Below are 13,794 nucleotides of genomic sequence, written 5' to 3' on the forward strand. Positions count from 1 at the left end.
CCATACAAATCTCAGGGAGGGAGGGAGATGCTCTTCCAAAGGACAGGTGCAGCAACAGACAAGGGCTTCCTTCTAGGTTCCACTAGGTGACATTACTCAATCAGTGGGAACTGGAAAAAGCTGAGTCCATTTCCTGATTGCCCAGGAAAGATCTTGGTGGGCATCTCCATGTAAAGCCCACTGCAAGGTGATCAAGGCATGGGTAACTGTGAGGAGGGCCTCTCAGTCTAGGAATGAGCACAACTGGTGTACAAGTTGAACCTGTTCACAGGCTTTCCTGGCCACAACTGCCCTAAGCAGGGACTGAAAATCCAGGAAAAAAACAGTTTGTACAGCAGTCCCAAGCAGGGCAGTGTAACCCTATTCAAAGTCAAAGTCAAAGTAATCTTTATTGTCATTGTACTTCTCGTACAACGAAATTAAATGCCACCTCAGTGCAGCTTTAAAAATATAAAAACCATAGAACACATAGAATACATAGAACACATAGAACACATAAATCACATAAATCACATAAAACACATAAAACATATAAAACACAACTTTCACATTCCATTCACCATTGCACAACCCCTGATGCTGCATTGATACTGCACTATACGGTAGAGTTCAGTATAGTTACAGCTCTAAGATAGAAGCTATTCTTCAGCCTATTCGTCCTTGTTTTCATTATCCTGTACCATCTGCCAGATGGTAATAGTTCAAAAAAAGAATGCCCCGGGTGGGATGGGTCCTTAAGAATGTTTTGAGCTTTCTTAAGGCAACGGGAACTATAAAGTTCTTCCAAAGAGGGGAGAGGGCAACCAGTGATCCTCTGGGCAGTGGTGGTAACCCTCTGGAGCGCTTTCCTATCTGCCACTCTGCAGTTAGCAAACCATACACAGGTGCAGTAGGTTAAAATGCTCTCTATAGTACAGCGGTAGAAGGTCACCAGCAGTTTTTCATTCAATTGTTGTTTCCTGAGAAGTCTCAGATAGTATAATCTTTGCTGGGCCCTCTTAACCAAGGCTGCAATATGAGCGCCCCAGGTCAGGTCCTCCTTTATGGTAACACCCAGAAACTTAAAACTGGCCACCCACTCAGGACCAGAGGGGAAAGTCCCCAGCATTGGGAGGATCAAACATTCACAGCCCCTTGGACTTTCTGGGGCAGATTGCTGTTGATCCTGATTCTCCCCATCCAGACTGTAACAAATCTTGATAGCACTTGCTTAGTCAGCCAGGAGTGAAGATACACAACAGAATATCATCAGTGTGTTGATGATACCTGATGCCAAAGCAATAGATAACCTCCCCCAAGGATGATCTCTGTTGATACTTGGTAGGTAGTAAAATTCTCCTTTTCACTTTACAGAATAATACGAATGATCATAGACTGAGGTGCATAGTATTGTAGGCTCTGGAAATGTGTGACCTTGTTTTTCTGTTTATACAGAATTTGATATTTCTAGAATGTGTACAACTTGATCTTTTCACTGAACATGTGACAAAACAAGTTCTGAAGTTAGAAGTCTGGAGACCCGTAGCACTGATTGGATCTGTCTGTACTTTTGCTAGCAACTTTGTTGAAATAGATAAATCTCCATATGATATTCTTATTCATTAAAAAATCCATAATTAAGCTTTTCCTTCCTGTTTTTGTAGATATTTGTGGGCCATTGGCAAAAATGTCTGGAAGAGATGGAAGAAAAGATTCTTTGTGCTAGTCCAGGTAATACTTCAACTAAAAATTATATTTTGTTATTCTTTAACACCACATTGTAACATAATTAGGTTCTAAGAGCAGTGTTAACAGACACACACACACATACTATGGCCTGGTTCACACAAAAACCAAAGCTATTAGGAGTGAATTTACACATTACAGAAAGTCAAAACAAAACACATTATGGCATAGGCTTATGGGTGAACAAGGCTTACAACATGTAAAATGCTGTGAAGTTGTAAGGTGTAATGGCTAGGACTGTAAATGATGGGCAGTTTTAATCCTATTTTATGGAGGAACTCAGTGGGTCAAGTGAGGCAAGCAGCTCCTCTATAACATTCTATAGACTCCATCTTGACTATAAGGATAATCAGAAGGACTGCAACCATGGGTCTCATGTCCTCAGTGACCTTCTGCTGGACATCTACACAAAGGGTCCTGCCTGTGAAGAGGAAGCTTACCGAGCACACAGAAGCAGGAAGGAAGATGCACAAACACAGCTTAACTGAAGAAGGATTAGTCACTCAAGGATAACCAAATGAGGATGGGGGAGAGGGCCTTGTCTTTTATGACCCCCTAACTTTGGAATGCCCTTCTAGAGATGAGGTTGCTACTCCTGTTACCTGTGTCTGACACCAGAAGACCTGGCATTTTACTCTCACTGCCAGGACTTCTCATCCAGCCTGACCGTGCCTTAAGTGCCTAACTATAGGACTGCAATTACTATTGTGTGAGGTTCTAATTGTGCATGGATGATGATGATGATGATGATGATGATGATGATGATGATGATACATAGCAACATGAAATCACAGCTGCCAATTCTTTAGCTGGTGTTGGCCTTCATTTGCATCGAGTTCTTCCCAAGAACCTAGGATGTCGTAATGCATCAGTGTAGTATATGTGCAGATCCAAGCAGTGTGGCCTTTTGTAATTGACAGATGGAAATTTTGTCAATGTGCAGATTTTCTAAGTGCCGTCCAAGGTTTTTTGGAATGGCACCCAATGTGCCGATAACCACTGGGACCACCACTGCCAGTTTATGCCATAATCTTTCAACCTCAATTTTCAGATCTTAATACTTCATGGTCTTCTCCAATTTTTTCATCTTCTATTCTACTATCCCCTGGTATTGCCACATTAATTATCCACAGTTTCTTCTTTTCAATCAGAGTTAAATCTGGTGTGTTATGTGCCAAGACTTTAGCAGCTTGTGTTCGGAAATCCCACAATATTTTAATCTGCTCATTTTCAACTACTTCAACTACTATATGTTCCCACCAATTTTTCATTACTGGCACATGATAATTTTTACAGATGTTCCAGTGAATCGTTTTGGTGGCTGTGTTATGCCATTGTTTATAGTCAGTTTGTGTGAGCTGAGTATATGATCTACTGTTTCTTCTGCTTCTTTGCACAATCTGCAATTATTATTATTATTTAGATTTAGTATAGCTGCCCACTCCAGTGGACTCTTTAATCAATGTATGCTTTATTTTACTTGCTTGTATTGTTTAATCTTGTTTTAAGAAATGGTGGCCTACTTCAAGAACTTCTGGATGGCAGGGTGGAGAGCTATACATTTAAATGAATAAATAAGCAAAATATTTATATTAACAATTAGATAGCAATAGACGAAATGGTTATAGTTAAGAGTTATTAGAGGAACATGTCATGCTAAGTCATAATATGTGGTTAATTTATTCTGGAATCTGTTCAGTACATGAAATAAACCTGCTCTTTGTGGTTTATGGGTTAATGCAACATGTGAACCAGTGAGGCTCAATCAATAATTATGGTTTAGTATGATGTCTGAACTACATACAAGTAGTCCTCACTTACCGACTGCAATTGCTAATTCCATTGTTAAGTGGCAGAGTCATTAAGCACAATGTCACATGACTGCGCCAACTTACAACATCTGTTCTGGCAGTTCCAGCTGCGATTGTTAAGTGAATCACTGTAGGTCATTAAGCATGATGTCATTTGACTGCAACTTCTTGCTGGCTTCCCCATTGACTTTGCTTGTTGGAAGCTGGTTGTGAAGGTCACAAATGGCAATCATGTGACTGCGGGATGCTGTGACCACTGTAAATGCAAGCCGGTTGCCAAGCGCTGTAATCACGAGTACATGATGGCAGGGATGCTGCAATGGCCACAAGACCATTTTGAAGACCAGCCTTAAGTCTTGTTTTGCAGCGCCATTGTAACTTTGAATGGTTGCTAAACAAGTGGTCAGTAAGCAAGGACTACCTGTACTCAACCACTTCTGAAAATCTTGCCAAGAAAACTGCAGAACTTGTTCAGGCAGTCACCAGGAGTCAGCACTTACTCAAAGGCTCACACACAACAGCATAAGAGCCTTCAAAGGTTCTGCTTCCAGTGACTGCCCAGGATGAGCTAGTAGGTCATATTTCTCCACAGCTACCTGCCAGGTTATCTGGCAAAGCCTCGTATTCACATTTAAGAATGAGCAATGGCAGACTTTGGGAGATTTCAGTGAACTGCCACCAAAGCAACTGGGGAATAATGACACTGTTCACCCATAAAAGAACTACTGGCAAGATATTTGCATGCATAATTTTTAATACCTCTCTACCTCTAAGTAAATCTCTACCTTTGTTGCTTTTCCATTTCTGCTCTGCAAATATTGCTCTTTTGCTTCCTGCTATTTTTGTAACAGTTGAAGGCCCCAAGTTCTAAGCAGCTGCACTGCACATTCAAAACCACTTCTTTTGGTTTCTGTTTTGGAGAGTGGGTGCAAGCCATAATTCCTCTTTCAGGGTCCATTGGGCACCTCTATCCAAAGATTTTGTACAGCTTCAGAACCAGCTGTGGACCTGCGTGCTCTCACATCTCTACTTTGGCTACAGCTTATTTGCACTGGGAACAAAGCTAGTCCTGTCCCTGTTGGAAACCCGCAGGGTTGAAAGGAGAATGATGATGGCCTCAATGGCATGTTGAATGGATTGAGAATTAACGACCTGTTTAGTTTCCTTCCATGCTTAATTTGTTGCCATTGTTGTTGTTTTGACAACAGTCAATTTAACAAGTTTTTGGTTCAGTTATAACTAGAGCCACTACAGGTAATGCTGTATCATATATTCATATTCAGTTGAGTTGACTTTATATTAGTCTCTTGTATCCTGAGTGACTGTCCGTGCACTGTTTGTTTCTCCTAGTGATGGCACACAGGTGACCATCTATTGTCTTGCAAGATAGCTTCTAGCACTACTTCAGTTTCTAGTGTAGAAATCCTAGTTTGCATAGACTAATGTCAGCATGCTTAGCTGGCGAGTCAATCATTGTTGTTGTTTAGTCGTTAAGTCGTGTCCAACTCTTCGTGACCCCATGAACCATATTGCGCTGGGCCTTCCTGTCCTTCACTGCCTCCCTGAGTTTGCTCAGTTTCATGCTCATTGCTTCAGTGATGCTATCTAACCATCTCATCCTCTGCCGTCCTCTTCTCCTTTTGCCTTCAATCTTTCCCAGCATCAGGGTCTTCTCCAAAGAGATCTCTCTTCGCATTAGGTGACCAAAGTATCTGAGCTTGAGCTTCATTATCGATCCTTCCAATGAGCAATCAGGGTTGATTTCCTTTAAGATTGACTGGTTTGACCTCCTAGCAGTCCAGGGGACTCTCAAGAGTCTTCTCCAGCACCACAGTTCAAAGGCATCAATTCTTCGGCGCTCAGCGTTCTTTATGGTCTTGTTAAACTCATTTATGAGGGGAGAGTGAGTGGACTAAGAGGAAGGGGGAGACCAAGGAGGTTGTGGTTGGAGAGAACTGACGAGATCCTCGAAATGAAAGAGTGAGAAGCTTTTAAAAAAATGTAACGCATGAAGTGTGGTGGTGGAAGTGAGGATGGTTTGCAAAGATAGAGAGGTATGAATGTGAGTAATGTATGATGAATGATGCTAGTGGAAACTAAGTTTAGATTACCTTTCTTTCCTTCATCTCTTGCCTCCAGTTTATTTTGCTTGCTTCTTCTTACTCCTTTTCTGCACATTGCGTCATTGCTTCCTCCAAAACAGAGCAGCATACGGGACATGTTTGTATGTGTGATACACTATTCTTTCTTTGTTTCTTTGTTTGTTGTGCCTGCATTTTCCTAGAGCAGCTTTCCACATCTAGTGCCCTATAGAGATTTTGGGACTACTATTCCAGAATTGTCATAGTCCTGATAGATCCAGAAGCACCAGGGTGGGCAAAGCTGCTCTGAAAGTTACTCAAGTTATTTCAGATTTTTCTATGCTGCCTTTCAGGATTAGGGCAATAAAACCAACAAAACAAAGAAGAGCAGACATCTTCATAGTACTAGAATTAAACAGAAAGCAATAAAGTCAGAAATCACAGTTGAGAATAAAACTCATTCCACAGAAAACATGAGCAAATAAAGAGGTCTTTAAAATTTTCATAAAAGCTGGCAGTGATTTAGAGACTTCCCTTGCCCTAAAACATGAGTGTTTCTCTAATTAGAAACGAAACTTTCTAACCTTCAATACTCAATGATGTGCCTTCCTCATCCATAAATTTCATCCTACCTTTTCTTTAAAATACTGTTTAGCTAATCCTGCATGGCTGAGATGGGTGTGGGTTGCAATAACAATACGGTATTCTGAAAGTAGTCTGAGTAGTGGTATAAATGCCCCTGCAACTCTACAATGTGTAAGCAAGCTTAGAAGATAGAATGTTGTGATTTTATGACATGCCTTCTGTATATCACTTACCATTCTGATAGCAAATTTACTCTCTGAAATGAACAGAATGCTAATTGCATGCAAATTTCATAGCACAGACTTGTTATTCACCTCATTGTAAATTCTGAAATATGCAGTGTGAAAGTGATGGCGGAATATGACCTCAAGGTTAAGAATGAAAATTACCCACAGCATCATAAATTAGGAGGGAAATGCATGGCAAAGTCAATCTAAATGCTCCTAACTGGCTAGAGAACATCAGAAAAGCTTTTAAATTGAACAAGTAAGTAGATAATGCAACTGTTGATCTTCAAAGCCATAAGCCAGTAATCATTTATGATCTTGTAAGTATTTCTTCACTTTCTCCTTTACATTAATGTGCTGAGAATGTCAATGATTCCTTCCTGAGGCATTTAAAACAATACTGGAGCTGAGATGCAATTTATTGTTAACCCTTTAAATCAATAGAAATGATCACTCTTGCACTTACAAGATATTATTACAAAAGCAAATGGTCTTAGGGGCTGAAAAACAATAGGCTTTCCTTTTTGCTGGCTCAGATTTGTTTCCCCTTCAGTTAATCATTTAAGTAGTAGTGGAATCATGACACTGATACAAGTGTGAACAGGGGTGCCCCTTCCGATGTTCTCCTGCAAGAATCACAGCTACTTCTTGGGGGAAGGGGAAAAAGAATGGAGATTTTTTTTTCCAAGTAACATTTGAGAAATGGCAATGTATCAAATCACAGTTCAATCAGCCTAGTACAAGCATGTGATCGCATTCTGTCTTGATCTCCCTAGCATGTCCATAGGTTTGACTGATTACTGAATTAATCCATTTTGTAGGATAATACAACATGCTAAATCATAAACTATCCAGGCTGGCTTCATATGCCATGCTAAGCTGCAAGAAAACTAGCCAAGATTAAAACTGATCAAGCATAGCATTTTGTGCAAAAGCAACAGCTGACTTGGCGAAGGGTGTTATGCGACCCGGCTCATGGGCCACCCATCTATTCCCACAGTGCTACCGATCAGTTGTTGGTACCAAGTCTACCCTTTTGGTCAGCCTGCAGCCAATGGTCCTCACGTTTAAATTCCTTGATTCTTCTTCTGAATATGGGGATCTTCATACAGTTTGAATCCCCTCATCACATATTTATCTTCTTGACCTGGCACAGGGAAACTTTTAACAGTTTTTCCGTATTTTTTTTTAATAGGTGATCGCTCAACCATCTTCTTGCTGATAAACAATAGGCCCAATACTTTCTCCTTTTTAAGGAGCAGTCAAATCTGTTGTCTTTTTATCACTAGTTTGTTTGTTCTTAAGTAGTTCTAAGCCATATGGTTTTAATCTGTCCTGTCATCTGTTGTGCTTTGTCGCTGGATCATGGTGCTTATTTTTTTTAATTTTGCTTTATTTATTTACTTTGACAATCCTGGCAGAAACATGTGCTTTCCATTGTAGAAAAAATTAAATACCTGAATAAAGGTACAAAGGCATGAAAAGCTACCATACCTCTGGGAAGGGTAGAGAAAAGGGCATGGTTTAAATGATGGTGCTGAAGTAAAACAGTTTGTGTATATTTTCCTGAGCTGAGAACTTTACTTCGTCAATTGGGAGCCACACTGCAAAAAATACTGAGGAGGGCTCGGATTAAAAATGCAATTTTTTAAAATTTTGTTTATAAGCAATCAAAATTAAATATAGTTAGTAAAATTACTGTCGTGTATTTATTCCCATTCTGTCTCATTAATAATTGCATCTGTAGCAACTTTGGAATTCTGTGGGAACCACACTCAAAGTTTTTGATGCCTAACGGTGCCTCTGAATTAAAAAAAGATTAAATACTTAAAGTTTTCAAGTCTACAGAATACTGAAGGTTGGAGATGGAGAAAAGTTATGAAAGAACTGGAGAGATATATCATTTTTCTTGTCTCAGTTTTAGAACCCTTATTTTCCCAGTTAGATTGATTGGAGATGAGTTCAGGCAAAGAAGAAAGCTCTTCCATAAGCCAGAATAAATAAAGATGCACAAAATGGCTAAGACTGTGTTTTCCTTAGCAAGTGTGAAGTCTCCAGAGGCTGTCCATAAATTTCATGATGGAAAATTCATGAATGACTTCATTAAAAATGCAAACAGTGTGTGACATGAATCAGCAAGGTGTATATCTGAACTGACTTGAGCATGTTCACAAATTAGAAACTGTCAAACATGAAATTAACTAGTAGCGGAGAATACTGATGAAGCATAACTACCTGGTATCCATGTTCAGAAGCTGATTACTTATGAGCACCAAGAACATGAAGAGGGTATCAAAAATGTACAGGCTAGCTCCATCTTCTGGCCACTGACATATGTACTGCCATAACCACCAGTTGACACAAGTTTGGCATCAATTATGTCCTTGTACACAGAGGACTCAGTCCAGAGAGGGACTTTCAGACTGACCAGCTGACTGGAAAAAAGCCTTCCATAAAATTTTATTATAAACCTATTCTTACATGGATCCCTTCACACTGACACTGATTATCCATGAGTAGGATGTATGTCAGCTTCTAGAGAGTAGCATCCATGAATAGTTCCTTCATACGCTGTACTCATCCATAAGTACTACATAGCACATGGGGCTTGTGCCTCTAACAGACGAGGTGCAGTTATCTCTGCTAGAAATGTCTGGATTCAGTTGTCAGGAATTGCTGTGGTTCTTTACTGAGAGTGAAAATTATTTTGGTGCTGCAAAAACAGTGTTGAAAGAGATAGCAAATTAAGAATATGTTTGCTGAGTTAGAGAACATACTATTTATAAAAACAGTTGCAGGGAGATATTTTTAAGAACTTTAATGTCAGATGCCAAAGGATTCAGTCTTGCCTGGAAATGTGAAATATGCTGACTCCTTCATTTCACTTTCACATAGTAATTCAGTTCTGATTATTTTTGATTCAGCATCTGGAAGTTGGAGACAGGGAAATGGCAGCGATAATTTCCAGGAGTATCCAGTAGGTGGCAGCAACATACTACAAATTGGCAGACTCTGCCTTCAGAAATACATATTGGCTGGTTAGTAAGAATAGGGAATGGGGAAGTGGAACCCAAAAATAGCTTGAGCTGGTAAGGACACTGCAAGAGGTGGAAAGTTAAGAAAAACCGAGGAGGACAACTTTTTCACAAAGCCTAAGAGAGCACAGAGACAAAGAATAACAGACTGGCGCAAGTCCCTTCTCTCCTTTGGGCAGTCATCTGAGCAACTGTGAAGGAGAGCCTTCCCAGGAGAACAGTGGAAAAACAGTTCCAGCTATTCTGCAGATGTTGGCTTGTTTGACCACAAATCTTGTAGATTCAGGGATTAGTCTTTTATGTTACCCTGTGTAGAGCACTCATTGCCAAGAAATTCAAGAGGCACTATATTTACCAGTAGGAAGCAAATGTTTCTTCTCCCAAATACCTAGCTGTAGGTTGGAAGGGAGGGCATCTTACATTTTTGAGAAGAATAGAAGGCGGCAGGAATGGTGGAGGAAACCACACCTGCAGATCTTACCGTTTTGGTCCAGATGTCATTGAAGATTAGCCTGAAGTTGAACTGTTGCTTGGGTGGATCTGTCGGCCCCATAAAAGTTATACTTTTCTCTCTTTTTCCTTTCCTTCTCTATCCAGATACCTCTTCCCTTTGCCTCATCTCAATCCAGTTCTGTCCCTTCCCTTCAACCCTATCTCCATCCTGTGGTTGGGTTTGGGTTTATTTATTTATTTAGAATCTATCTATCTATCTATCTCCCCATCCATCTTAAGTAGAAAAATCAGGGTGGCAAACATTACATATAAGAGCAATATAAAAACTTCCAACCAATTAAAAATATAGTTCAGGGGGGCGGGGGGGAAACCAAGCACATAACCCAGGCATTGCATGACAATTCCATAAAATAGTCACATATATTGGGCTCCCCTAATATCCTGTCCTTAAAGCTTGGGGGGATGGGGGTGGAGCCAAGAGCCATCTGAATCTTAGGGGGGATACTATTCCTTCCAGAGGTAAAATGTTTCTTTTGTTTCCTGATTCTCTTGGAAGGAGGAAGGAGGGCAGCGGTGTCCACAGGATCTTGCTGTTTTCATCAGAATACCTAAAGGGGCATTGTGATGTCCCACCACAAAATCCCCTTCTTTTACAGGTTCATGCAATGTCAAAAGGCACATAGAAAAAACAAAGGCTTGCAGCACAACCCTGCTTTCCTCAGTCTGTCCCACCTTTGCCCCCCCCCCCGCCCCACAAATACTGCTGCGGGAGGGGGACATCTGTGTGTAGTGTGTCTCTGTGGATGAGAGTGATTTCTGCCCAGGAGATAAAAAGTTGATTGGGGAGATCAGTCCGTTTTTTAAAGAGGGATACATTATTTTCCAGGCAATTATCCATTTTATTTCTATTTACTTTCTCTGCACCATGCATAATTTTATTATAAACCCGATCCTTGACTTTTTTCAGAATAAAAAAAGACTTGCCAGCTGCAACTTGGTCTGTATCCCCTATAATTTTGATCACTTACTCTGCAACTTTCCAAGCTCTGTTTTCTCAGACAGCAACCAGAACCATTCCAAGAGTGGCTGCACGTTAGGTTTATTTGAAGACATTGCTATATTATTTTTGCTCCCATTCCTAATGACAGCTAGCATCAGATTTATCATCTTTATTACCAGCTGTAAGCTGGGTGGATGTTTTCCTTGAGTTCTTCATTACTGTTGCCATTTCTTTCTGCTACATAGTGATAGGCAGCTCTTTCCGTATAGGCACTTTCCCACAGGTCTTTGAACTGCTCAGAATAGGCTTCAGACCACTCTGATCTTATGCCATAGTCTGTATTCAGCAGCTGAGCAATTTTACTGCTGGCTCAGCCACAGAGTACCTGAAATCACATTAGAAGCAACAGTTCTCTTTGAAATGTGGAAGCTCTACAGAGCTTGGGGGCAGGCCGTTTTCCTCTTGCCCCAGCATGCCCCTCAGTTCCTGAGGGATAGAGATTCAACCACTAACAGAACATCATGCTTAGAGGTCTCTTAAATGGGATGGGGCCTTGCTGGCTTTGCTGTTCCCCCTTATAAGAATCAGGTTCAGGGTGTTGTCACCATTTCAAGGCCAGTGGCAGTACAGGCCACTACAGGTCGGTCTTCAAACACCCTTGAAGGATTTGGAGTGGGAACACTGGTGGTGCAGCAGTGCTTTCTGTTTGCAATTGTGATTGTACCCTAGTGTGTGTCCTGAGTGTCAGTACCTTGGGTGTATGTCAGTACATTGCCCATACCTCTGGGTGGCTGGGATGCAGGCCATAGTGTGTTGTCTTGCAAGGTAGCCTCTAGATTAGAGATCTTCACTTGCATTGGATAGTGTGAGCGTGCTCAGTCTGAACCAAATTTAGTTATATTCCCTTTCTTTTTCTTAGCTCTTACTTAATGGTATGTGGGAATGACCTTGGGAGCCAGGAGGAAGAACCGCAGACTAGACAACAGTCTAGGCAAGGCAGCTGAGCCTGCAGAAGGAATGGGGGTGTGGCAAATGTCTCAGAAGGGCCTGTCCATAGTTTCTTGGACTGTAAAGGCAAGGGAGGAGAGATGTACTTTCAGACTTGCAGGATTCTGTTAATGTAGCCTTACACTAAAGACAGAGCTATTACTCCTGGGTGTGCTTCTTGTCTGGACTACCTTGCAAGTCTGACATCTAGTCTGTAATTTCTTCATCTTTCTTACTCCTTTTCTGTGCTTTGCATAACATTTCTTACCCTCAAAAAAGGAATAGTGTTGTGAATACCTATGTATCCATGTGATTAATATACATTAATTGTTCTGACCCTGTCTCTTTTGGAGGATGGCTTCTGGACATACATACATGCATGCATGCACATATATTGGGGTAGCTGAAGTCTCCAGGTGGGGAGATGCTTCCAGGAAAAACTAGGAATTACACAGGTTTGTTATCTCTGTGAAGAAAAGATAAATGCTAAAATTAATGTAGCTGTTTCTAAATATAGAACTGTTTCATACAGACCAATTAATTTTTACATAATTAACTCAAAAGTGCATGGCTTACATATATGTTAGCTTGAATTCCAGAATATCAGAGATGGTAACTTATTTTTTAACATTGCTATTGGTGGGTCTTTGTGTCATTTTAAATTTGAAAACCAGTTTCTTGTAATGTGATAGATGTATAGAAGAAGCAAAAACAGATCTGTAGAAGCAAAATATTGGAAAATGTACATGTTATATGCCATATCAACCATTAATGTAATCTGGTGAAGGATCTTAGTGTAAGATCTTATGTCTTCTAGATCTCTGGAACTATAAGCATTAGAACAGGGCAGACCACATCTGTGTAGTCAGATGCTGTATTTGTATGAGTATTTTATGGCCTCCAAAGACCACTGAAGATGTGGCAGTGAAGCAGTTACCTCACTTGGAAATTTCACTCATTCATTCATTGGAGTGAGGTTCAGTGAAAAGGGGGTGTGGAACTTATCAGGGACTTAATGTACCATTTTACAACATTTGTTTTTAAAATAAGGCTAGCATATCTGATGGTTTTATGGTCAAAGGACATAAAAAAGAAAGTTGGGGAACCACGTACAAGCTGGGAGAATCAGTCATGTTCAGAACCAAACAGCCTGGAACCAGAGTACTCTATTTCAAAAGCAAAAGACAGTGGAAATTGCCCCATCTACTCAAAAGTTTGGGAGTTGGGTAGCATATAAATGTAATTTATTATTGTTGCTGTTATTGTTGTTTTTGTTGTGTAGCTTCAGGCCTGCTGAATCACAGAGGCAGGAGAAAAGGCAGAAGAACTTAAAGTTTTACTTCACTATAACCAGGGCTTGCTTTTCATACATAGCAGTTGCCAGAATTCTTCCCTCACAGTTTCATTAGCTTTGTGTCCTTGAATGCCTGCTTGCATCTGCTTCCAGTTCTGGAGTAGTCAAGATATCCATGAGCTACAGAATAAACTCCTTCTTGATTTTCTGACCATTAGCAAGGGGGAGGAGGCAGAATTACTATCCTCATCTCTATCAGAAACAAAAAACAGACTTTTCTGAGCTGCCTCCGATCGAGCATATGCAGGAAAAGAGGTACTGCAGAAAACCGTAACTGGTAGGGGAACTCCTTTCCACGTTCTCAGGTTCCATTTGTTACCTGGGATATAAAGAATAAAGTAGAAAGTTTCCAGAGGACTTGCATGGCAAGGACTAAAATCACAGAATGCTCTTTTAAAAGTCCTAAAGGTTAATTTTCCTACAGTTAAAAACTGTGATTTAAAAGATCCTATGGTTTTTCAGCCCCATTAAAGGAGAAAAGGCCTGCTTCATCCTGACAAACACATTGTGAATAGATATGCAAAATACTTGAATTG

General features: G+C 40.5%; 1 protein-coding gene across 1 annotated transcript in view; it reads left to right on the top strand.

Annotated features, from left to right (window-relative positions):
- Positions 1 to 13,794, top strand: part of CADPS (calcium dependent secretion activator) — a 402,311-nt gene that overhangs the window by 197,580 nt on the left and 190,937 nt on the right. The window contains exon 9 of the mRNA XM_088134415.1: positions 1,644 to 1,710. Within this exon, the coding sequence (XP_087990541.1) occupies positions 1,644 to 1,710 (67 nt within the window). The remainder of the gene's footprint in view (positions 1 to 1,643; positions 1,711 to 13,794) is intronic.

This window comes from Python bivittatus, unplaced genomic scaffold (assembly GCF_059951505.1).
Source record: "Python bivittatus isolate LINGU-HERP-01145 unplaced genomic scaffold, Pbiv_v1 ctg000080_np1212, whole genome shotgun sequence".
Lineage (NCBI taxonomy): Eukaryota > Metazoa > Chordata > Lepidosauria > Squamata > Pythonidae > Python > Python bivittatus.